Source organism: Narcine bancroftii, chromosome 13, assembly GCF_036971445.1.
Source record: "Narcine bancroftii isolate sNarBan1 chromosome 13, sNarBan1.hap1, whole genome shotgun sequence".
In the NCBI taxonomy this organism is placed as follows: Eukaryota; Metazoa; Chordata; class Chondrichthyes; order Torpediniformes; family Narcinidae; genus Narcine; species Narcine bancroftii.
In genome coordinates, this window is record NC_091481.1 from 14595992 (window position 1) to 14618619 (window position 22628).

The 22628-nt window shown below is 38.3% G+C and overlaps 3 protein-coding genes across 16 annotated transcripts in view; 1 reads left to right on the forward strand and 2 right to left on the reverse strand.

Annotated features, from left to right (window-relative positions):
• Positions 1–4952, reverse strand: part of LOC138748324 (ADP-ribosylation factor 5) — a 32031-nt gene extending 27079 nt beyond the window's left edge. The window contains exon 1 of the mRNA XM_069908313.1: positions 4476–4952. Within this exon, the coding sequence (XP_069764414.1) occupies positions 4476–4542 (67 nt within the window). The 5' untranslated portion in view covers positions 4543–4952. The remainder of the gene's footprint in view (positions 1–4475) is intronic.
• gcc1 (GRIP and coiled-coil domain containing 1) overlaps positions 4831–22628 on the forward strand; it is a 31727-nt gene continuing 13929 nt past the window's right edge. Inside the window, exons 1-3 of one of the 3 annotated variants that reach the window (XM_069908293.1) lie at positions 4831–4906; positions 8091–9152; positions 12161–13432. In XM_069908293.1, the coding sequence (XP_069764394.1) occupies positions 8127–9152; positions 12161–13432 (2298 nt within the window). In that variant the 5' untranslated portion in view covers positions 4831–4906; positions 8091–8126. Of the gene's footprint in view, positions 4907–5043; positions 5149–8090; positions 9153–12160; positions 16711–22628 lie in introns of those variants that run through there. The other 2 variants (XM_069908295.1, XM_069908294.1) reach the window with 2 other exon arrangements.
• Positions 16651–22628, reverse strand: part of dennd6b (DENN/MADD domain containing 6B) — a 62860-nt gene continuing 56882 nt past the window's right edge. For all 12 annotated transcript variants that reach the window (XM_069908301.1, XM_069908300.1, XM_069908305.1 and 9 more), the window contains 5 exons: positions 22350–22403; positions 20452–20561; positions 18764–18866; positions 17484–17558; positions 16651–17055 (listed from right to left, as the gene is read on the reverse strand). In XM_069908301.1, coding sequence (XP_069764402.1) covers positions 16939–17055; positions 17484–17558; positions 18764–18866; positions 20452–20561; positions 22350–22403 — 459 coding nt within the window. In that variant the 3' untranslated portion in view covers positions 16651–16938. The remainder of the gene's footprint in view (positions 17056–17483; positions 17559–18763; positions 18867–20451; positions 20562–22349; positions 22404–22628) is intronic.

Consider the following 22628-nt stretch of genomic DNA (forward strand, 5'->3'; position numbering starts at 1 on the left):
AACAATTATATGGGGAAATTGTGACTAACTTTATTTGATGACAATACAGGGAGGGTGGATGAGGGCAGTCCAGTTTATAGGTATACAGACTTCCCTTAAGACATAGGAGTAAAAAATAGGCTGTTCAGCCTATCACATAAGCCCCACTATTTGATCACGAACTGATCCATTTTCCCACTCAGCTTGAGAAAAAAAGACCTTGTATCAAAATTGAAACTCAAGTACAAAAATTTACACAAAAGAACAGATACAGAACTGGTTTAAGAATACAACTCCAATGAATTGCTCCGTTTCTGGCCTAAGGGAGATGCACTGTGAAATTTCGACTTAGTAAAAAAGATCATTGCTGTTCTGGATACATGATAACAGATTGTGGATGAAATTAGGACAACTCAAAACTTGCACAACAAAACTTTGTGGCTAAATTAAGGAAGACACTAATGCTCAGGCTAGAGAATCCAATAGGCATAAATACACCAGATGAAACTCAAATGGTGCCTTTAACATAGCAAAACATCAAGCCACTTCACAAGACCATAAAAGTCGAATCAGTGCAGATGGCCAATATTTGATACAAAAAATAAGTTTTAAAAGAGATTTAGGAAAAGAATTTCAGATCTTAGAATTCAAGCACCTGAAGGAATAATCATCAATGGGGGAGCAATTAAATTCTAACACGATCAAGATGCTAGATTTGGAGCAGATATTTTTATGGATTTGGGCTTGAAGAGATTAAAGAACGAAGTGTTGAGACTATGATGTTGATAGAGAGTTTCAGGGTTTATACCCAGCCATGTCGATCCTTGCATCTGATGAAATGAAATGCATCTGATGAACCTATCTCGGCTGCACCATTTCATCAGATGCAAGGATCGACAATGAGTTAGACAACAGACTCGCCAAGGCAAATAGCGCCTTTGGAAGACTACACAAAAGAGTCTGGAAAAACAACCAACTGAAAAACCTCACAAAGATAAGCGTATACAGAGCCGTTGTCATACCCACACTCCTGTTCGGCTCCGAATCATGGGTCCTCTACCGGCACCACCTACGGCTCCTAGAACGCTTCCACCAGCGTTGTCTCCGCTCCATCCTCAACATCCATTGGAGCGCTTTCATCCCTAACGTCGAAGTACTCGAGATGGCAGAGGTCGACAGCATCGAGTCCATGCTGCTGAAGATCCAGCTGCGCTGGATGGGTCACGTCTCCAGAATGGAGGACCATCGCCTTCCCAAGATCGTGTTATTTGGCGAGCTCTCCACTGGCCACCGTGACAGAGGTGCACCAAAGAAAAGGTACAAGGACTGCCTAAAGAAATCTCTTGGTGCCTGCCACATTGACCACCGCCAGTGGGCTGATAACGCCTCAAACCGTGCATCTTGGCGCATCACAGTTTGGCGGGCAGCAACCTCCTTTGAAGAAGACCGCAGAGCCCACCTCACTGACAAAAGGCAAAGGAGGAAAAACCCAACACACAACCCCAACCAACCAATTTTCCGCTGCAACCGTGTCTGCCTGTCCCGCATCGGACTTGTCAGCCACAAACGAGCCTGCAGCTGACGTGGACTTTTACCCCCTCCATAAATCTTCGTCCGCGAAGCCAAGCCAAAGAGAAGACCCAGCCATGATAAATGGCCTAATATCTGCATGTCAGTATGGTGCACAATTTGGGTACCTGAAGTTAGTTGTCTCGTGTGCCTGCTAACTTTGTCCTTCCTGGTGGTTAAGTCAAAATTTCAAGAGATGCTATCAGATTAGTCCAGAAAAGATTTGAAAACATTGCTTTTTTTTATTTAAAAATTTGGTTTAAAAATAGAGCCAACACAGCATAACAGAGATATGGTGACAAAGGGATAAAATTTCAAATGCCCTGGATGATGAAATGATAAAAATGGAATTAATACACCTTTCAGTAAGCAGTGAGGAAGAATCAAGTTACTTCAGCCAGGAAGATATGAAATTACTGCAACAAAAAAGTTTCAAATCATGAATTTTTGAAGGAAAAACAAGTGGAGCCAGTACAAACCAAACAAAAGAATTCAATAACAAGTTTTAGAAACAGAGACTTGGTGTTACTGCACAATCTTGAGACAATTGGTTAAAAAGCACCAATGACCATTTGTTCATGTTGACATGAGAAATAGAATAGTCCCCAGTTTTAGCAATGCATCTCTTCCTGGGTAAATCACTTAAGAGATCAGGATCTTGGAAAGGGTTGGAAAAGAGTACCTAGTGAGGATCAAAGAGTGAGGCTCAGAAAGTTATCGGGCAGATTTAACAGGTAACTGGATACATAAATAATTTTGATATCTTAAAAGCAGTTCTCAGGTTGTTAATTAACCAAAGGAAACAGAAACAATGCATGGAAATGTTTTACAGTGAATCTACTGGACTGAACTGTTTGAAGGTGCAGTGTCCAGTTTTAATATTCACAGAAGTAGTAAATAGTTCAGAGACAAAAATCTATCAAGACTATGGGGGTGGCAAAGAGCAACACATTTCAGGTGTAGAAATTTGCCTATAGACGAATGTCCTAATTCAGTCCTTATTTTCCTGATTTCTGGAAATAGAGCAAACCATCAACAATTGAAAGGAGAGATTAATCAATCTGAAATTACAAAAAAATGCACCATAAAATGTATTAGGAATGAACGCATGATATTGCAGATCCTAAGCATCAAGCCTGCATGAACTGCCCAATTTTAAAACAAATTATCATTTTGAACAAATAATTTTTCACAAGAATCACAAATGCAACCTCTGTACCTGAGCAATTACTACTGTCCTATGATAACAAAAACAACAGAAGGAGAACTCAAACTCATTCACGCAGTTAAGTACAGTAAAAACAAAACCAGTATCTGACACCTATGGGGATCAATAAATGCCAGATAAGTGAATTTTCCAGTTGCTTGAGATTGACTACTAGGAGCACCAATTTTGAAATTTTGTATTTTTTACTGATTTATTTTCCACATTTTTTTGGCTGGCTGCTTGAATTACCAATAACGGGGATTTCATTCTATCACCTGCACCCAACCTGTGCAGGGAGTCTGTGGTTCCTGATTGGCCTCAGTCACTAAAGAATCCACACAACTGGGTGGAAATAGATGAACCTCAATCCATAATAGATAAAATGAAATGCAACTCACTTGTACACACAAATCCTTAAATCACCAAGAACGATTAACCACATCCTTCACCCTTAATTTGCAAAACATTGAAAATGTTCTGTCTTCATCACCTGCCTTCCTTGATGCAGTACATAGGGTCAGTGGTTTCAAGTTCCTGGAATTGTCCATTGATAGATCTGTTCAAGGCCTCGTACTGCCAAAATGAGGCCACCCACAAATTGGAGGCACAACACCTTTTGTCCCATCTCAGCAGTCTCCAAATTCTTTTAAGCCCCTCCTCTTTCCCTAACCTTGTCTCCTTTCCTCTCGATCCCACCCCCTTCCCCTCCTTCTATCTCATAGAGCTACCCTCTCGGGACTCAGCCCTCTTCCCGACCATTTCTTAGCTTCTTTGTTTTACCCTCTCACCTGTATTTACCTATTATCTCTTACCTGTTAGCTTGTGCTCTTCCCCTAAACTTTTTATTCAGGCATCTACCTGTTTTTTCGTTTCAAATGAAAGGTTCAGACCCAAAACATTAACTGCCTTTTTACTTCCCATGGATACTGCACACCCTACTGAGTTTCTCCAGCATTTTTGTGTATTGCATAATATTCAAATCAAAGGTATACTGTGAAGGGCGGGTGGGGAATCCTGACCGATTGCATCATGAATCTGGTTTGGAAACTTCAGAAACTCAAGGGCCCAGGAACACAGAAGGCAGCAGAAAGTATCAAACCCAGCCAAGCTCACCCCATCATGGGCACCAACATCTCAAGCATGCATTGGAGACACTGTCTCAAGAACGCAGCCAACATCATAAAGGTCCCCATCACCCTCGCTGTTACTTTCTGACATAAGGTTCATTAGCTCAAAGTCCAGTACCTTACAGGTTCAAGAATAATTTTCCTCTTCCCCCTCCCCAACCCCCCCCACCCCCCCCCAATTATTCAACCTCCCCTAAACTACTGAGGACCACCAAAAGATCTGTCTATACTTCTGAGACATTATTATTTTAGAACCCTAGAACAGGACAGCACAGAAAACAGGCCTTTCGGCCTGCACCAAGTTATTATTCTGCCTAGTCGCACTGATTTGCACTCAGTCCATACCCCTTCCAAACATACCAATTTTTTTTCTTAAATGTGAAAGCATTCATTTTCTTGGCACCAGCTGCAACTGATATTATTCATCGTTTATCAGTCTGTTTCTGCCTCGACAATAGTTTTAATACTATTCTTGTTGGGCAATTTTACGGACCTCTTCGACTGTAGCAAACAAGACAACAACAACAACAAATCCCCTGCATTGACTGGGTTCCTCTTTGCCAAAAGTTAGCTGGGGTTGATAGGACACTTACCCATCAAGATGCGCATCTGCTTCTTTCCGAACAATTTGCCTAATATCGTGGAGATGGATAGCCCCATGGTGGCGAAGGCGGGTCGGGGCCTGGCGGCTCGGACGAAATGGAGATTAACAGAAGGGAGAGGGGAGGGAAGTCGGGCGTTTCAGGTGTGCGGAGGACTCGAGGCCTAAGGCGGCTCCGGCACGCAGTCAAAAGCCGCACGGATCGAAGCGAAGGGCCTCCTGGCACCCGGGGGCCTGGTTCTGCCTCGAATCGTTCGGACAGATAAAGAAATGGGCTAACGGGACGAAAAGGCTTGAAGGATGAGTAGGGCTCTGATGACGACTTCCGGCCAACGATAAAGAAATGACGTCAGAGGCGGCGGTGGAAGGTGAACTTCCGGTTGGTTGCGGCTGTTTTTGTTGGGCCGGTGGAGGACGCGGCAGGTATCGCCATTTCTTCCGTCTCTCCCACCCACGCTTCGCAGCCCCTCACTCGGAAGCGCGCCCACCTTCTCGAGATGGTTCACCTTTGCCTCCTTGTCCCGTCGTAGACGTCAGTGAAGGGAGCGGGGGGGGCGGGGCGGGAGGGGGTGGTGCATCAGCAGCCGCTTCCTCGGTGGTGCTTTGAACTGAAGGCGGACTTGGATGAGGAATCGAGAGTTGCCGGAGGAGGGGATGGGATCCGGGTGAGGAATGGGAGTTGCCAGCTGGGGTGGGGGAGGCCGAGGAGCCCTCGTGATGAACGATGGTGCTGACCCAACGCTGACGACGCTGTTTTAGATCCGCCTGGCATTCTCTCTGGTGTTCTCATTTGTTTCACATTAACTTACTTCCAAAGTACTTCACAGCCGGCAAAGAGCATTGCAGCACAGTTCAGGCCCTTCGACCCTCGATGTCGTTCCGACCTATGTATTCCCACCAAAACAAAAGTCCTGCCTTGTAACCCTCTTTTTCTTTCATCTATGTGCCTGTTTTTCAGGAAGCAAACTTTTGAGGAGGGGGTGGGGGGGGGGTGGAAATGTCCAGTGTGATGTGGCAGGGAGATTTGATAGATTCCCCCAGAATCTGGCGGGGGAGGGGTGAAGATCCAAGATTTAAGAGAAAGGGGGAGGAAATGGCTCCAGTTGAGGATCAGGAGGGGAGTCCATATGTCGAGGCAGAACTGATTAAGATCAAAAATTACTTTGTGAATGTATTTACTGCTGAACAGGATAAGAAATGGAGGGGCGGATGAAAACTAAAGGCAGCCTAGTCTGCATCAATAATGACGAGGTGTTTGCAGTTTTAAATGGTATCAAGGTGGACAAATTGCCAGGTCTAGACCAGAGGCATCCCAGAAATTGTTGGGCCCTTGAGAGACATTTTTAATACATCGCCAAGGATCATATATATTATATTGGATTGAGGGATTGGCAAATAGAATGTAGAACATTACAGCATAGTACAGGCCCTTTGGCCCTTGTTTTTGTGCTGACATATATTCCTACCAAAAAAATACTAAATTCTTTCCTTTCATCCATGTGCCTGAGAGTCTCTTAAATGCCCCTAATGTTTCTGCCCCCACTCCCACCCCCAGCAACTTTTTTTATTTAAAATAAACTTGCCCCTGATGTCTACCCTAACTTTCTTCCTTCACTTTGTAGAGATGTCCTTGGGGGAAAAAGGTGCTGGCTGACCACCTTATCTATGCTTCTTAGAATCTTCAACCTTTATTAAGTCTCCTTTCATCCTAATGCACTCCAAAGAGAAAAGTCCTTGCTCAATTCTGTTAACCTTGCCTCAAAAGACTTATTTTCCAATCCAGGTAACATCCTGGTAAATCTCTGCACCCTCTCCATAGCAACCATATCCTTTCTAAATTGAGGTGACCAGAACTGAACACAATACTCTAAGACTGGGCTCACCAGAGATTAGAGTTGCAACATGACCTCTCAAATCTTGAATTCAATCCACCTATTAATGAAACACAATGTCCCAAGGGTCTATTTAACTATCCTCTCAAAGAATGTTGGAAAAGAGTCTACCAATTTGTGAACAAGATTTCACAAATAATGTGACTTTATAGTTTTACTAATGTGCATTGAGGATTAAGCATTAGTTGGGACAACAGCAACAATGCCCCTTCAGAATATTCTCATGGATATTTTGTCAATGTGAAAAGGCCTTGTTATTGTAAGACTCTCAGAAACATTGTACTCCTATTAGAATTAAGTTAAATAAGAAAGTCTGCAGATGTTGTAATGAGATTTCTAAAGTGAAATTGAAATCTACAACTGGCAAACTTGGGTATAAACTATCAAAATAATCCAGTGGACAAAGTAAGGCTTATGGCACCAACAACGTGGACAAAACTGGTACAGAATCAAGGAAGAAATAACAAATGATTAAAATTTAGCAGTGCTTCCTATAGTATTATACTGCCATTGACCAGATTGTTTCTCTGATCAAAATTCACCAGGATTCTGAATCCTACCTTCATTTTACATTCACTAGGACTTTCTTCCAAAACTCATTTTAATTAGCAAGATCTTTTTTATTTGCTGGATCTTTGATTCGACCTCCCCAAGTACATTTTCCTTCATTCCTCCAAACTCCAACAGATACAAGTTTAGCCCGTGTAGTATTTTCCTCATAAGACTACTTGACTATTCCAGGTGCAGTAAACCTCTGTTATCCAGAATTCAAGCGATCAGCAAAAAAAGTAGAAAATAAATAGGTAAAAATATGAAAGTTTAAAATTTATGCACCCCACTGTTAGTTTGCCAATCATGCAACAAACAATATACAGCAATTGGAAAATACACTTATCTATCAGATACTGATCCTCATAGGTGCCAAATACCAGGGATTTTACTGTATTAGTCTAGTAAATTTTCTCTGAATCCCCATGGCGTGGCCTGTGGACCTAACTGCCTAATGGAGCCAAGGTCCTGGGTTCAGTTCTGACCTTGGATGCTGTCTGTGTGGAGTTTGCATGTTTTCCCTTTGACCATCTGGGTTTCCTCCCATGTCCCAAGGACATGATGGTAGATTAAGTGACTGCTCTGAATTGCTACTAATGTGTAAGTGACTGGCAGAATCTGGTGTGAATTTATGAGATTGGAGGAATAAAGTATCCTTGAATAAGATCAGTACAGTACATAATGCTCCATTTGTCTCAACATGTATGAGGCATAATTTTATATTTATGGATTCATAAATAAACAATTACATTCTGTTAGCTATCCTGAATGCTTGTTGAATCTGTAAACTAACTTTCTGCGAGTCATGAACCAGAATGCCTAGATCCCACTAAAACAGAGTTTTGTGATCTCTCACTATTGAATTAATGCTTCTTATTTCTTATCAAAATGGACGATATTGTACTTTCCCACATTATATTCCATTTGCTCGATCTTGGCTTATTCATTCAACCTGTCTATCTTCCTTTGCAAACTCCTTTGGCCTCATACTTGCAACCTCCTTTGTGTTATTGGCAAATCTAGCCACCATGACTGTGGTGTCTTCAAGTCAATTTTGTACATTTTTGAGAAATTGAACAAATCTAATGATCGTATATCCATTAGTTCTCATTTATTTAAGAAAATATCATTGCTATCAAATGATATGTTCTTTCTCCTTGTTGCAGATGAATTCTTTGCTTTGAGATCCATTTTGAATTGAAATGGAGAAGTTTGGTGTGAACTTTGGGAGTGGACCCAGTAAGAGAGAGCTTTTGGATACTATTGAAACACAGAAGAAGCAGCTGTCCCAATATCAGACACGGTTAAGAGATGTCGTCCGGGCTTACAAAAGCCTCCTTAAAGAAAAAGAGGCTTTAGAAGCCAGTTTAAAAGTCCTCTCTGTATCACAAGAAGTGGATAAAAAATTACAGAATAAAGATACTGCAAGTGCAGCGTCTGACATTGGAGATGATCAACGCTCAGTCCATAGTGAGGACAGTTTGGAGACTGTGAATAGTGTGGACACAACAGCTAGTTTGACAAGTAGCAGTAAGGGAGAGTTAAGCCATGAGGATAAAGTCTCAATAAAATTGGAGGGTGGAGGAAGCTCTCCAAACAGTGAGGAACTTAACAGATCTGGAATTATTGTAGGTGGAGAGCAGCAGACCCACAATGAAATTGATAAAAAGATGCAATTGAAAAGTCAATTGGCAACATTGACCAATGCTTTGACAACCGTCACACAGGAAAAATCAAGAATGGAAGCTTCTTATTTAACAGACAAGAAGAAAATGAGGCAAGAGCTGGAAGACTTGACACAGAGGTTTCAAGAAGAAAGCTCCAAGTATGAAGCTGAAATTAAAAAAGTCCAAGAACAACTCGCAGAGGCCAAAGCACGGATTATTACCCAGCAACATGAACGAGACCGGGAGCAGACTGACCATGCCACAATGCTTCATGAACTTCAAAAGTTGCTGCAAGAAGAGAGAGCTTTGCGTCAAGACATTGAACTAAAACTTGAGGACACAAATGATATATTGACATCAAAAAGCCAGGCAGCAGACAGGGTGGATGACTGTGAGGCTCAAATACAACTTCTGAGTAAGGAGGTAGATGAGGTTAGGAATGCACTCCGACTTGCTGAGGAAAAGAAGAGAATACCAGACCCACGTGTACAGGAATTGCAGGAGGAGATGACTGAGACAAAGGCTCATTATCAGGCACAACTTCAATTGGAAATAAGGAAGGTAATGGACCTCATATCAACAAATGGTTATATACTGACTTGATCAGGATTCCACATTGGTTGTTAACTTCTTGGAATATATTGAACTCTATTATAAAGCACTTTTTTCATCCCTATTTGTTGTAAATTTATAGACTAATGTGCATCATTGCAGCTGGTTACTTCTGCTAATCTTCATGCTACTATTTTTATTGGTTTTTGAGAGAATAATAATATCAAGAATATATGATATAAAGTTCAGGTAAAAGTAAATTAAAATTACAGATAGTAAACAATGGTAAACAAGATATGTATGATGCATGTTATCAATAAAAAAGGAAAAGGAAAAAAAAACTATAATCTTATTTCTAACCCCAACAAATCTGAGTGATTACAATCAGAACCAGGCTTCAACTACTAATTTCAATACTAAATTGTTCAAAAAATGAAAAAGAGAAAAAAAGAAAAGAAGTAAAATAAAGAGCAAAAATAATTGATCTATAATTTTTGAAAATAATTGAAAAAAAAAACCCCCAATGAGAGTTAGTAATTGAACACCTAATTTTCTCTAGAGAGGGAGGGATGCCATCAGATCCAATAACCATTGTGTATGTGTGGGAGGGACAACATCTTTCCACCACAGCAAAATGAGCCGTCCAGCAACCAGGGAACCAAAAGCAACCTCATGGAATTGAGATGGAATCAAAATTAAGTCCATTGGCCTACTCATTCCAAAAATAGCAATAAAAGGGCTCAGAGAGATTTATATCAAAAATTAATGATAATGTAGTAAATACCTTTTTCCAGTAGTTTCAAAGGGAGGGTCGTATAGCATCTTATTGAATTGTACATTTATCACATTTAGAGAATATATTGGGATCGAGTAACTTTTCTCACAATTCAGAAACCTGTAATAAATGTTGAATTCTGTTCATCTTTGACTTTTCTTTTAATAGTCTTTTTCCTATGCCCTTTATTAATGCTGCCTCTTTTTGCTTTCTATTGTTTCATCTGATAGTATTATCCAGGATTGTTTTTCTCCAATTCAATCATGATTGAAATGATTTTTTGTTGAAGGTGTACGTTTGTACCTCCTCAGAATGCTTAATAACTCTTACCTGAGCCATTATTTAACCTTAACATGTACATACTAATAGTTTTCAGTGCTGTTATTTTACTGATTTCATTTCAAATGCTTTGCACACAGATATTTTAGTTATTACTGTATATGCCAGTGTATAAGACAAGACTGAAATTTAAAAATGTCACCCCAAAACTTGGGGTCGTCTTACATGTCAAGTATAAAATCCAAACCTTAACAGCAAAGCTTCAGTGCTCCTCCACGGCAAGTATAAAATCCAAACTTTGACAGCCCCACATGGTCCATCCACCCAGTCCAACTGCCGTTGGCTTTAAACAGCTTGGTAAAGGAGCTGACGGTGGTTTATTTTAAAATATGCTAATAAAATGTAAACTTTACTGGAAATTTGTTTTTAAAATATTGTGAAACCATCACTCCTTTGGTCAATGGTAAGTGGTAGACTCGAGGTAGTCTTATACACTGAGTATAGATCAAAACCTACATTGTAAGTGCAAATTCTGGGATCATCTTGTCTGCTAGCTAATAAGTAGTTCTGGTATTCTTAAAATTTTAGAAAATTATTGTTTGTACTTGAGTCCAGGAGTTCAGTTGTCTATTGTCCAGGTGATGACTTAGTTTAGTGACATGCACTCAGCTTTGACATTTCATACACTGTTAATTCCATTGAAAATTTCATTCATGGAAATAGATAAATATCCAAGTAACTAAATAATCCAGAATTTATTGAGACCAATACAAAATCTCCTGTCTCTGGTCTGTTAATAGTGTAAATAATTCAGAAATGTTAGTTTTGATTAACTAATGTGTATCAAATATAGTACCTTATAGTCCAATTAATGTAACCATTCTAATGAGGTTATGTTTTAGTTTTGGTTCTGGGAATTTTTATCATTTTGTTCAGTTAGTGGAACACAATTGCTTATCCTCTCTTTCAGATTTTTGTGAATTGTTTTCTGGTGCACCAGATAGCTCAGTCTCTCGTTGCAGGCACACTTGTTTCTTGCAGTATAACTCTGCTTCTGTACTGGGAAACTTCATTCTTTTTCAACTCGACATCTCCTGCCTGTCTTCCACCTTTTCAGCTTTTGTGAATGGACAATCCTTGACTATCACCTCTGCACTGTCAATTTATTCTTCAGTTACAAATCACTCCATGTCTACCCATCCTCCATTTGAAATCTTTTGGAATATTACAACCATCCCCAAAGATATCAGCTGGCCTCCATGTTTGTCATCTTATACATCCACAGTTTTAATATCTCTGTTCGTATAGACACTTCAACAGGCTGGCTTGACCTCAAGCTTTGTTTTTTTTGCCACTTTTAAGATATTCCTATCTGTTTGACTGAGCTTTAAGCCATTCCTATGATTCCTCCATGTAATTCTGAATTAGGTTTTGTTTCCTAATGTTCCTGTGCACACTTGCTTTCATTTCATATTCATCAGTCTCTATCCTTCGATAGGAGCAATTTATTTGTGGTCTTCATTCCACGTCTACTTTGTTTCCATGATTGGTTACACTGACTTTTAATTGAAAGTAACTTTCAATTCAAAGAGTATTTTGACTAAAAGAATAATTGCACTTTTTTATTACTTCCTGTCAACCACTAGACTTAGCTCAGAGCTCAAAATCTGCATTTCCAAACTTTAGCATTCTTGAAGTGCTATCACAGTCTTGCTCAATAGAAGTTGTAGAATTATTTTGCTTTCACTAGCAGTCAAAGAACAGGAAGAAGTCTTGTTGAAAATTGTACAGTAAGTAGAATGTTGCACAAATGCTATCTGTGGCTGTGAATTCCATGCTGATGTAGTTCTAAAATCCTATTATTAATCCCCTGAGCCTTTTATAATGTTGCATTCTATTAATTCATGTTATTTTGTTAATCTAATTATGTTTAAGACTATTTTCCTTCCCTTCCTGTGCCCAGTCTGCTCAGGCCAAGGAACAACTACGTCACTTTTCTCAAATGGAGGAGGAACGAGTTGCAAATTTGGAAACCAGAGTCTCTGAGCTTTCTGAGCTTGTGGGCACTTATGACAAAGGTAAGCAGAAAGACAAGATGACAATCCACAAACTGAAAGAGCGAATTATCCAACTGGATATGGAGAACAAGACGTTAGCCAGTGCTGCATCTAATAGGGCCTCTATGGATCTAATGGTTGATGAATCTAATCTGGATGTCAATATTTTAAGAGACAAAATGGAAAAGCTGAAACAACTGTTGGCTCTGGCAGCTCGGAAATCACAGGAACCCTTCGAGATGGAGAAACTTTGTGAAGTGGATACACCTGACACTTCAGATGGAGAGAAGGCTTCTATTTTCTATTATCAGCAAGAATTGAAACAGTTGAAGGAAGAGTTTGAACGGTATAAGATGAGGGCTCAAGTTGTACTTAAAAACAAGAACGCCAAAGATGGCAATACAACCAAAGAGTTGGACATTTTGCGTGAGCAATTGGCTGAGCTGAAGGAGAAGTATATTTCCCTCCGCCTTGTGTGCGATGAAATGGAGGCCAAGCATAAATGTGACAATGAGGCAAATAATCAGTATATAGTCCAACTGCAAGCAACTCATCAGAAAGAAATAGAAAAGATTGAGATAAAGTATCATGAAAAGGTTGTTAAACTGGAAGAGGAAATGCACAAACAAAGAGACCGAGCCCTTGCTGTCTTAGCAGAGAAAGATCGAGAGACTGAAATACTACGCTTAGGCACCAGTGGTCTGTCAAGTCACAAAAACTATGTTGAAATCAAGTTTTGGCCTGAGGGGAATAATCCTCAGAGTGAAGATCATGTTCAAGAAGATTTCTGTCAAGATATAGTGAAGCAGACTGCTAAATTTTCAGGACCTAATGAACCTACTTTTCTTCACTATGCTGAACAACTAGCTCGAAAGGAGCTTGAGGTCACAGCGCTGAGGAAGCAAAAACACCAAATCGAATCTGTAGTTTGTCAGCTGGAGGACAATCTCCAAATGGAAAAAGAAAGACACAAAGATGATGTTGAGGTTCTTCAAGACATGATACAGAAGCACCTCAGGGATAAAAAGCGTGAAGGAGCCAATCTGGAATATGTGAAAAATGTGATTTACAGGTTCCTCACCTTGTCTGACGCTCTGGGGCGCCAGCAGACACTGACTGCCATTCTCACTGTTCTGCATTTCAGCCCTCAGGAGAAGCAGAATGTAATGAAGCAGCAGGTCAGCAGTTGGTGGAGTTCTGGGAAAAGATGATTTGTGCAATATTTATCAATTCCTGATTGTTGTTTCAAACTAAGTTCCATTTTCTTCAAGTCATTCATGCAGATAGTTTTGTGCTGGTTATTAGCCTACAAATCAAAATCATCTCTACTATCCAACCTCGCAGTAGTTCTGGTTTTACATTGAAGTTAGATTGTTTTGTAAACTGCCCTTATCTCTGCAGTAATTTTAATCTGATATAAAATGAGTGAAAACAAGTTCCTTTTCAGTTTTTAGTGGCAATATTGTTTTCATTACACTTGAATCAAATACTGGTGCCAAAAAATCTTTGCCTAGTGAAATAGCATGCTCAATGAGAAAATTATCTTTTTGGTAACCAGTGCAGTTTTGATTAGAAACAAGATCAATAATTATATGACTTTTCCATTTTATTCACGATCATATGTTGATTTTGTTCGTGTCTTTTAAACAAGACAAAATTGACACCTGCATTGAACTGTTTATTATGAAATGTCATCCCATAAAGGGCCAGTAATTTTTTTCACAAAAAACACTAAGATGGGTTAATTCTCAATTAAGTTTGGAATTGTACTTGGCTCAAGAATAATGGATAAAGTTGACTTTCTACATCATTTTAAATGTAGATAAAACATGAGCCTGTGTAAGTCATTCAGCCTCTTGAACCTGCTCTGCCGTTCAGCAGGAAAATTGCCAATTGAACATCCCTTAAGTCTGTTTTCCTCTCCTTATGAAAATGGTAAAGGGATACAGCATTATGGCAAAAAGCAGCAATTTTTCAAAGGAAGGAAATGGGAAGATTTAAGGACATCTTACAATCTAAGTTCCTACCCTCTTTTTAACAGTAATAAAGTTCACATTCCTATAATTATGTAAAATTGCCTCTCACATATTCTAATTATGGCCCCTTTTTCTAGCTCCCCAATCACTGAAAGCTTTTTTCTAACTTGTTGGTCCCATTTTCAACAATTGTAAACACTTCTCATGTTAATAATAATGTATTTGCATGGAAACCATTTCTTCAAATTCCACCGCCCCACTGTATCTTGCAAATCTAAAAAAATATACAATGGGGCAGTGGAAAGTCCCTCCATGCTCACTGATGATCTACAATAAGATTTGTCATTTGCTTTTAGTAGTTCCCAGCTAGAAATGTCCAAATCTCTGATTCTCAGCAGTGTGATTGTCTTCACATTGATGGTTCTGATAAGGGGTCTTTGACCCAAAACATGATCTGTTTCTCCTCCACACATTCTCTGACTTGCTGAGTTTTTCCAGCACATTTTGCTGTTTCATACTGATGGTGAAGGGTGGCCTGAAAAAGGCTCGTCCACAAATGTACAGCCTAATAATCGATTGCCAACCCATCCTAAATTGTCTCAGCTTTTAACTTCATGAATAAACCTTGAATGTTCTTGTATCAAAAAAATATCAAAACCCATTTCTCTATTTTACAATGTTATTGAAATGTCAACATTTTATAAACTACTAAGTTCCTGCAAACCTCCATTGAAATCAATTAATACGCCAAATCTAATCAATTTTGTTTGGGCATTTTCTGGGAAATCATTTCTTTGCTTGATAGGTTATGCAGAAACAAAAACATACTGCCACTTCTATGACATAGAATTTATTTGCATTTAGAAATGCAAGGACTGATTAAGGATCGTTATCTTTGTGGGAAATTATATCTGTGAGAACATTTTTACTGCATGTACAGTTTTCCACAAATCTGTGCTGTCACCATTTTAATTCCATAATCCAAATACTGAGAAATGTCTGGTCCCAAGGATCTCCTTGAAAAGGATAAGCACCTGTATATGGAATGAGTTGCCAGAGGTAGCAGAAGGAGGTCCAATGACAGGAAAGGCTTGGAGATGGACTAAATATAAGAAAATGGGATTAGATTAAATGGGATTGATTGGGTTAAAGGACCTATTTGCTTCAGTGCTGAATAACTATCAACATTTGTTCTCAGAACTGCCAGAACCCCTGCAAGATTGTTTCATATTCACTGGTTTTACTGTCAAAATTTCCTCAACAAACTATTAAACTTGATGGCATGATTTACTTTTTTTTAAAAATATTAACAGAACATAATTATTGATCCATGTCTTTCTTGGGATTATAGCTGCTCCTTTACTTACGATGGCTTTTCAAAGTTATGATGGAACATGGGTGCTATATTTTATGATTAAAATTTGGGTTTTTTTTTTACAGTGTGGAATAAAAGGTATTCATCATTTAATTATAAAACAGACTGTTTTAAATAAATTTGCCCAGCTGTTGGCTATTGTAAGTGTCTGAGCACATAGGCTATGATGTTCAGTCGGTGCAGTATTCTTTTTTAACAGGATTTTTCCACTTACGATGGGTTTATCGGAACGTAACCCCATCGTAAGTAAAGGAGCTCTTGTAATATAGTTTTGTATTGTGACCTCTAAATATCCCCCATTTCTAATATGAATGTGTGACTCAACACTTAAATTAAACCTTGATGTCCAGGGTGTGGTTTTTTTTTCCCCAGCAAATGGTTATTACTTCTTGACATTCCTCAGGTAGATGTCTCCCTCATACTTCAATTTCTTTCCTTTTTTTTTCCCACTTCCGCTCACTTAGCTTATCCAACTGTTTTTTTTTAAACATAAATCACAGTAACAGGCCATTTCAGCCCACGAGACCGTGCCATCCAATTTACACCCACTTAACCTTTCGAACAGTGGGAGGAAACTAGAGCCCTGGGGAAAACCCACGCAGACATAGGGAGATATACAAACTCCTTACAGACAGTGCAGGATTCAAACCCCAGTCTTGATTGCTGGCACTATAAAGGCTTTGCACTAACCACTAGGCCAACCATGCCACCCTATTTCATTTCTTCGGCTATGGTTAGTGAGGTAAATGGGTCATTTAAAATTTTTGAATTTCCTCAGAGCTTTCATTTTTAACATAAATGGAAATATCAATAAGTACAAATTGGAAAACTGTTCTGTCAACTTGGTAAAATTAACATTATATCATCACCAGACCCCCCCCACTAAATTGCAGAGAAGAAGTTTAGCTTCATTGGTCAGTTTTGTAATTTGACTCATCCAACAGATTATATTGCATCACTGAAGTCAGGGTACAGTCATGGTGTGCAGACTATTTATATATTTACTGATTACTCAAGATTTTACAATGTAGCAAAACAACACCACTGTTTAAAACTGTTCACTTTAATTCAGAGGTGTCTCTTGAATAAAAATTAACCATCATAAGTGTGTTGTGGGACCCAACCCACATCAGGTGCATTTTATTTCATCATTTAGAATTAATCCTTCCTGTTTGGTATCTTGCTAATACAGTATGTTCTGGTATCACCATATCCATCTTGGTGTTTTTTTCTATAATGGATAATTGAATGATTCAAAACAATGAAAGCAAAATGCATACAGTATTATTTCTGTCAAAGGCTGAGGTTTGAATCACATTTGCTCCAATTAATCTCAATGCAGCACCACCTGCAGATCATCAGGCAAGGAGCCAATAACAGTTTGCACATACAACTCCAGCTTTTCCAGCAAGTCTTCTCTGACTGGGAGCTGGTGGACTCTTGCTTTTATCTGAATAAACAAATATACTCATTAATTTAAGAAGGACTGACATGGAAGAGTTACAAAAATAGAGATGAAGTAAATTGATCAACTTTTAACTGATTTCATTCATTTTATAATTTAGGTATTGTTTTGAAAAAGTTTAAAAACTTGAGAATATTCCATTTTTAACTGTGATGTGTTAGAACAAGCTCATCAAAGTCCAGATAAGTTTTAAAGGGAACCAAAAGTAGAGGGGAAAAGAGTAGACAAGATATACAAGCAGAGGGAGGGGACTCATCTGAAATTTTGAGAATTTATCAAGGAGGATGGAATATGGCTCACTGTTTTCATTTTATACTTAAATAATGTGTACAAAAAAATCAACAAAAATATAATTCACAGAAATTAACAATCCAAATTATGGAGAAAAGTACAATTGTAAAGAGAAGTATTACCAATTTCTCACGAAGTTTTAAAACTAGGTCCACAATTTCTACTTCAGACTTTTCTCGAACCCACTTGAGTAAATCCTAGAAAATTGGAAGACCAACATAAAAACATTGTTCAAGTAAAAAAAAACTATAAAATTTATCCTCAATTCTGAATATGAATAATTGAAATTATTTTGATATCAAAATTTTTTGTTGTGAACAAGTCAAAATTTGGTGTTTTGTGGTATATTGTACAGTTCCCATCCTTTTTAAAACAAAGTTGTCAATTAATTTGAATATTTTATCCTTCACAAGATATGCAATTGTATTTAAGTGTCCTGCCTTTTTGATATATGTTAGTAACCTGCACTTGGATATGCAGGACATAATTCCAAAGTAAGGGATGAAATACAAACATTGAGGAGACTATGGCAGACTTCAGGAATATTTAGGAAGGTAAAATGGAATGTTGGCAGAGGAAATATAGAATGTGAAGTGATGTATTTTTGCAGAAAGAATAAATAAACACAATTTAAACCATTTTAAAAGGGCCTGCAAGTACTAACTTATTTGGAAAAAAAAGTTGATTTTTAAAAATACAATATCATTGGTTTTCTACATCAAGTAAAAAAACATGAGATTAGCTTGAGCTGAAGTCCTAGGAATAAAAGTGAAATCTTGGAGAATGTCCAAATGAGATATGCTCCAATACAAGCATTGATAGACTTAAGTTGTGTGGATAGAGGAGCTGGGGTTGTTTGGTTCACAAAGCAGATTTAATGAAATTGTTCAAAATTTTCCAACAGGTTTTATGAGGAAATGAGAAATTGTTTCTGGTGGCAGTAAGATCTATTGCCAGAGGACACAGATTTAAAATAATTACAAAAGATTAATAAAAACTGTAATAAACTACCTTTCAAAAGTTGATTGAAGAATACAGTAAGCTTTTTTTAAACAAAAATCACATTCATACAGAAAAAAAGTTAGTCTGAGAAAACAAACAGTCAAATGACCAAAACCATGTGTATGCACCAGCAACTAGATGCCAGTATTTTAGTGTTGTAAGGAAACATAGGATGAGAAATTGTACAGAAATTATACCCAGATAGTTGTTATTGCAAACAGAAATGCATTACTCTGCCCTGCCCCGGATTCAACTTTGAAAGTGATGTCATGGCTTAGAATATTATTGAAATCTCCAGTTTGCATTTGCTGATGTATTGTTGCAGTGGTTGGTGTGAGTAACTTTTGCGACCCAAACATATTTTGAACTTTCTGAACTGGTAACACTAGCCTGTACTTACTGCCTGGCATAGCACCTCAAGGTGAAGAATCTCCAGCTTCTTGCACATCTCCTGATGCCTCATACGAAACCAGCCATCAAAGTTAGGTGATTTGATAAAACGTCTGTCAATCCAAGAAAAGAAATTATGTTCACACTTATCGCCTCATATTTGAGGCATTATAGACACTAAAATTGCTTTTAAAATAGTTTTTGACAACCTTCCAGATTATTTGATTAATCCACATTGTAAAATCTTGGTGCAATGCAATTTGGAAAAGGGTGACTATTTCAAGAATTTGGTGTTAACTATATGGACTATGTAGTTTAGATCAGATTAGACAAGATTCAACATTGCAGATGTTGACTGCGGAGTTCACCAAAAATGGTTCACTGATCCAACTGGAAGACACTAAGGATTTCACAGAGACAATGTTGGTGGTGTGTCCCTGGTTTCCTGAAGTGCCAGCCCTAATTAGTTAATGTCTCAGAAGAACTGGCAGGAGTGGAGGGTGGGAATGACAGGGCACTTCTACACAACAGACTATCACTTTTGTGTTGGGTTTGAGATCTTCATCTTCAAATTGTCTTTTCTCGAATAACCAAAAACTCTGTGGTGCATCAAATATATTGCCTGCATTGATGCCCTTCTTCATTCAGAAATAATTCCTGAGATATGGTGTATTGTTGTGGACTCTAATTTTGGAGGGCATTAATGTATATTTCTGGCAAATGTTTTGCCAATGTTAAGTCTAGAGCGATACTCTCAATAACTACTTTGAGTTTGGTCTCTTCACGTACAAAATACACAGTGTCTGCATCTTGCAACTCATTGATTGAAGTTGGTTGACCATTGTTCTGGAGAGGAAGCAATGTGGGTTAAACAGTTTCCCATTTGGCTTGCAGATTACCAACACTGCAGCAGGCAGCTCTTTGGAGGGTGGTTGCAAATTGTGCAAATGAATAACTTCAGAAACCAACAATTACATAGAAGTCACAACCCACAACTTCTCATTTTCCAGTGTTTATTTCAGTGAAGGTCAAAAGCAAAAAGAATGAATTTTCTTTATGGTAATGATAACTGTTTCCCAGAAGGCAAACACATTCAACATATTTTCACCACATGGTCGAAGGACTTTAAAAAGGATTTGGGCAGGACAACTGGAGACTAGTATTGTTTGGTGCAAGTGGTTGAGTAGAATAGAGTAGATATTTAGTTGGAGAACCATGGGATTTAATTGGAGACAGGAGAGAAAAGAGAAACTGATTTCAAAATCATTGTTCTGAAGAATCAATAGGTAAGACAGGTTTTCTTGGGACCTGTATAATAGATTGCCTACTGTCATAAACCAGATGAGTTGAATTTTATGCAAGGTAAAGCTCAGGATATCAACATCAAATTCAGTCAGTAGACAAATATATTGATTGAAAGTTCTGAGTAGCAGCACAAATCATGAACTGACTGTAGGATTTCCAGTTCAAATTGGGCTACTATAGGACAGCAAGGTTGTGTGTAGCAATGTTGCACTCTTTAGATGACAATGGACAACAACATTGGATTAGAAGCCAAGATGGAATTTCTGACAAAGATCAGAGAACAATTTTGGTCTGGTTATTCATTTTCAAACAAATGTTTCCCCAAAACAAAAGACTCCAATACTTCACAAGTCCCTCAATTATATTTTTAGTTAAATCAAAATGATTCTCTACCTGTATAATCCAACCCAATCTCCTTTCAGCACAGATGTCAGTTGAGGTCCTGCATGCTCCAATGTCTTCATAAATTCCTCTTGGATAAAGGGCCGAATCTGTGGTGGATTCTGACAAAAACAGGCAAAAGAAATAAAAGAATTTGCTTTCTGTTGCAAAGAGTATTTCTTTTTATACCTAAGAAACCTTCCAAGCTCTTGACAAGGTGTCATGACTTCTGCCAAGAGCACTCTTCCCATCACATTGTGAATCATTCAGTTATCTACCATCTCATGTTCCTCTATTACAGCTTTCAGAGGCCCCAATTTTCAATTCATCAACACAAAGCAAGAACAAATTCTTGGCATACTCTGGTACATCAACCAGCTCTGAAATTATGCTGTTGTATCAAGTGTCAGTGCTGATCATTGCATGCAGTAATGCACCAAATTAGTATCACATAAAAGTGCGTGCATTGGTGACCTTAAAACACTTTTTGAGGATAGAGTGCAAAGTAACTGGAGAAATACAATCAGGTCAGAGAAAACCAAATAAATTTGTAACAAATGAATTCTGTCTTATACATTTATACAGGTAATCGGTGGTGTGTTTTTTTTTTAAAGTACTTGATATGGTTCTATGCAAGAGATCCATTTTTAAACTAAAAGCTCAAAGATTTGAAAGCAATTAAATGGTGGGTTGAATCGGAAGAGGGAAACAAAGTAGTGATAATTGGTGTATGTTGACAATGTCACTACTTGGATCTCCTGGTGATCTGAAGGTATATCTTTAAGCTTCAATTATACACACAGGAACAAAAAATTATATATCCATGTTTCAGGTGACTAACGTATACAATAAATAAATAATGTGGATGGGGTCAGTAAACTGCAAAGTGTCATTGTTAGATAAAGGTGAGTGGGTAAAACAATCTCAGTATGATTCAGTGCAGGGAATTGAGGGATTATCAACCAAACTGAACATATTTTAATGATAAGAAACTGGAGCAACAGAAATCTGGAGTTCAAGTGGAGAAAATAAAAGGTATGAGACAGCTACAAATCAATAATACTTATGGGATGCTGGCCTTTATTTCAAAGGAAATAGAATGGAAAATTGTGGACGTTTAGCTGCACAGGATCTGATCAGACTTCTGGACTATCATCTTTTTTGGGCAGCACATCCAGGAAGTACACAAAGACCCTTAAAGAATGAAGCACATCTTCAACAGGACATGAATGAGGATTAAATTATGGAGATCGGTTGTATCCAGTTTATTCCCTCAAATTTAGAAAGTTAAGAGGTGGTCAAATGTGACAATAAAAGGAATTGACTCAACAGCCAGAATAAGAAGTTAGAGCTGAACTATTCAGGGGTAATAACAAAATTCAGCTAAAAAAAAAAAATCACAAATTTCTCTCCCCAAAATACTGCAGTGGGCAAATTCAACTGAAAATGTTAAATCCGAAATTGCAGATTTTTGTGACCTGAAGAAATATCTTCAGGGTTCTGAAAACAAAGCAATACTTAAGACAGATTGGTGATGATCCCAAACCTTCAACCTATATTCCAGGAAGAAAGCAGGTAGTGTATGGGAATATACCACCTGCAAACCCCTTTCTAAATCATACATCAACCGGACTTGAAATCCTGGAACTGATATGTGGCACTGCAGCATGTATTCACCATTTAGACCATAATGATACAAGCAAGTAGCTCATTTATCATCTCAAGGACAATAAGGGATGGTGAATAAATGCTCAACTTGTCAGCATAGCCCACATTCCATGAAGTGGATGAGAAACAAAAAGCTGTCAATCCTTTAACCTCCTCAGTCTTGATATTGTTGTGGTTCGGCTCTATGTTAACAAAGCAATAAATGACGTGAACACCACAGTTTATCAGTAACTCAGTTTTACCTTCCATGCTGTGATGGTTCTCTGAAGGGGCATCAAACTGGCAACATATCTCTCCTAAAAGGAAAAGTAGATAATGTACACATTTCTGTTTCCCACAGATCATTTCAAATTTCCTTTCTGAACTTGCATTGATTGAATGATCTGGTTTTAAACTCCTGCAAACCATTGAAGACAGCATAAAGATTCATTCATAGTGCTCTAGCTGGACTGATACCCAGGATAAAGCTCATTTATTTGTTTTTTTTAAAACTTTTGAAGATTATTTTCAATTTTTGTAAA